Below are 1,184 nucleotides of genomic sequence, written 5' to 3'. Positions count from 1 at the left end.
TTGGCACTGTGGTGACCATGCCCCTGAGTGGCTGGCTCTGCGACAGCGGCTTCCTCGGGGGGTGGCCGTCCGTGTTTTACGTGTTCGGAGTGCTTGGAGTCCTTTGGGGCGTCGCGTGGTTTTTGCTTGTGAATGATCACCCATCGAAGCACCCGAGGATATCTCAGGCGGAGAAAAACTACATTACAAGGCATTGTGGCGTAAGAGGGAAGAAGGTAGGGCGAATGGTTATTTTATGGTAAACTAAATAATCGAGATAATCTCAGTTTTTATCTTATGTAAACTGAAAATAACGAGATAACTAGTTTTACATAGTAAAATTTGATAATAGATAATGAAACTATGGATTAAAAATTTAAAGAAATAAGACAAAATCAAGATAATCAGACACTATGCTCCCTTTGTTAATATGATATGATAAGTACGTTTCAACGGAAAACATCCCTGTTTACTCCCTAGCCCACACCTATCCCATGGAAGGCTATTCTGACGTCAGTCCCCGTGTGGGCTATCATTGCCATACACTTCGGCCAAAACTGGGGCTTCTATACACTCTTGACTGAGCTGCCAACTTATCTGAAGAACATTCAACATTTCGACATGAAAAGTGTGAGTTTATGATTTTTCAAGGTATACGTCATTGTAATAAAGCAATGTTTAACACTGTTGTATAACATTATTCAAGAACGGTTTAACATATCGTCTTTATTTTTCAGAACGGGATAATATCTTCACTTCCTTATTTATCAATGTGGATCTTCAGCATCATTTTTAGCTCTCTTATGGATAAACTTCTCGCCTCTGGCAAGGTGGCCACTATCACAGTGAGGAGGATGGCCATGATCATAGGTTAGTGACAGTAAATTCATTGATACCATAGCTTTGAAATACGCAATGGAATACATTAGCTTTGTACGTGAAAATGCATTAGTTTTGAATATGTACATGGAAGTATATCATTTTTACAGTGCTTACTCTGACATTTTTGACATATGCTATTAAAAGGGCAATAAAGACCTGCTAAAAATTGCTCAATGAAGAATAAGAGTAGGAGAGTAAAGGGACTGTTGCCAAAATCTACAATTAGACAGAGACATAAAACATAAATAACAAAAAAAGATTCATGTAAACGAATGACTGAATATTGAAGAAAACTGGAAAAGACGATGAACTGGAGACAGAGC

The 1,184-nt window shown here is 38.3% G+C and overlaps 1 protein-coding gene across 1 annotated transcript in view; it reads left to right on the top strand.

Moving 5' to 3' along the window:
- LOC119594675 (sialin-like) overlaps positions 1-1,184 on the top strand; it is a 9,118-nt gene that overhangs the window by 5,739 nt on the left and 2,195 nt on the right. The window contains exons 5-7 of the mRNA XM_037943732.1: positions 1-215; positions 460-609; positions 717-849. Of these exons, the coding sequence (XP_037799660.1) occupies positions 1-215; positions 460-609; positions 717-849 (498 nt within the window). The remainder of the gene's footprint in view (positions 216-459; positions 610-716; positions 850-1,184) is intronic.

The sequence above is a fragment of the Penaeus monodon genome, chromosome 34 (genome assembly GCF_015228065.2).
Source record: "Penaeus monodon isolate SGIC_2016 chromosome 34, NSTDA_Pmon_1, whole genome shotgun sequence".
NCBI lineage: Eukaryota > Metazoa > Arthropoda > Malacostraca > Decapoda > Penaeidae > Penaeus > Penaeus monodon.
Note: the sequence above shows the minus strand (reverse complement) of the source record. Positions and strands in the feature narration are given on the sequence as shown.